Source organism: Mandrillus leucophaeus, unplaced genomic scaffold (assembly GCF_000951045.1).
Source record: "Mandrillus leucophaeus isolate KB7577 unplaced genomic scaffold, Mleu.le_1.0 Scaffold1, whole genome shotgun sequence".
Lineage (NCBI taxonomy): Eukaryota > Metazoa > Chordata > Mammalia > Primates > Cercopithecidae > Mandrillus > Mandrillus leucophaeus.
Window position 1 is genome coordinate 16,962,118 of NW_012098097.1, and position 1,237 is coordinate 16,963,354.

The window sequence follows — 1,237 nt, forward strand, 5'->3', positions numbered from 1 at the left end:
GTAATCCCAGCACTTTGGGAGGCCAAGGTGGGCGGATGACTTGAGGTCAGAGTTTGAGACCAGCCTGGCCAACACAGTGAAACCCCGCCTCTACTAAAAATACAAAAAATTAGCCAGGCGTGGTGGCAGGCGCCTGTAATCCCAGCTACTCAGGAGGCTGAGGCAGGAGAATCGCTTGAACCTGGGAGGTGGAGCTTGCGGTGAGCCGAGATCACGCCACTGTGCTCCAGCCTGGGCGACAGAGTGAGACTCCGTCTCGAAAAGAAAAACAGACCCTCTCTGTGTGTCCTGAGACTGAGCAGTGGGTGTGTTGCCTTTTTCTGTGTATCGTCTGTTTAGTTGCTGCCTTTTGATTTGACAGTCATGCTGCAAAGCTTGGAGCCCAGCTGGCCGATTTACACCTTGAGAACAAGAAGCGTGGAGAGACGCTCCTGAAAGAGGCGGGCACAGTGGGTATGGCACTGCGCGGGCCGTGGGTGCTCCTGCCTAGAGGAGGACGTTCAGCCAGGGTGGGCTCAGGTGGGGCCGTGCAGCAGCCATGGGAGGGTCGGACGTGGGCTGATGCCAGAGCAAGGGAACGTCAGCCTCAAGCCGCATCTCAGTGCACTGAACACGGGGAATGTGATGCGTCTGTTGTGTCCTAAATGCATTTGAAAGACAAAACATTTGCTGGACGCGAGACGCGCCTAGTGTTCCAGTTGCTTTTACCTCTCGTTCCCGGGGAGAGTGGAAGCAGAGGCTCTCTGGCTTTCTATAAAAAGCCGGAGCTTGGACCACAGGGTCTGTTCCTGTAAAACAGTCATACTTGAGGCTCAGAATTACAGCCATCGTGTCTGACCTTTCTAGAGCGTAACGCGCTGTCAGGATTGAGGGAATTTTCCGGTATTGTAATCTGCTGACATTTGGAATCTGTGCGCAGCCCACGTGGTAAATGTGGGCAGATTAGCTGACGATCGGAACAGATCACCAAGGGTCTGCTGTACGAGACGTGCTGTTAGTCTGTTCTGTGAGGGTCCATGACGGGTCCCCCCAGGCTGCCTGTGTGGCGAGGATCCACTGAGAGGCCCCCCAGGTCGCCTGTCCTGCCCCTTCCTCCAGTCTTACAGAGTGTAGTCCATTGGGATTTTTCTTGAGTTAGGGAGACTGCAGAGGAGTGAGCTTATTTCTTTTCTTTTTCTTTCTTTTTTTTTTCTGAGATGGAGTTTCGCTCTTTTCCCCAGGCTGGAGTGCAGTGGCA

The 1,237-nt window shown here is 54.0% G+C and overlaps 1 protein-coding gene across 1 annotated transcript in view; it reads left to right on the plus strand.

Annotated features, from left to right (window-relative positions):
- Positions 1-353: 353 nt before the first annotated feature.
- Positions 354-1,237, plus strand: part of FN3KRP (fructosamine 3 kinase related protein) — a gene marked incomplete at its 5' end in the record, with an annotated part of 6,426 nt that continues 5,542 nt past the window's right edge. The window contains one exon of the mRNA XM_011969985.1: positions 354-453. Coding sequence (XP_011825375.1) covers positions 354-453 — 100 coding nt within the window. The remainder of the gene's footprint in view (positions 454-1,237) is intronic.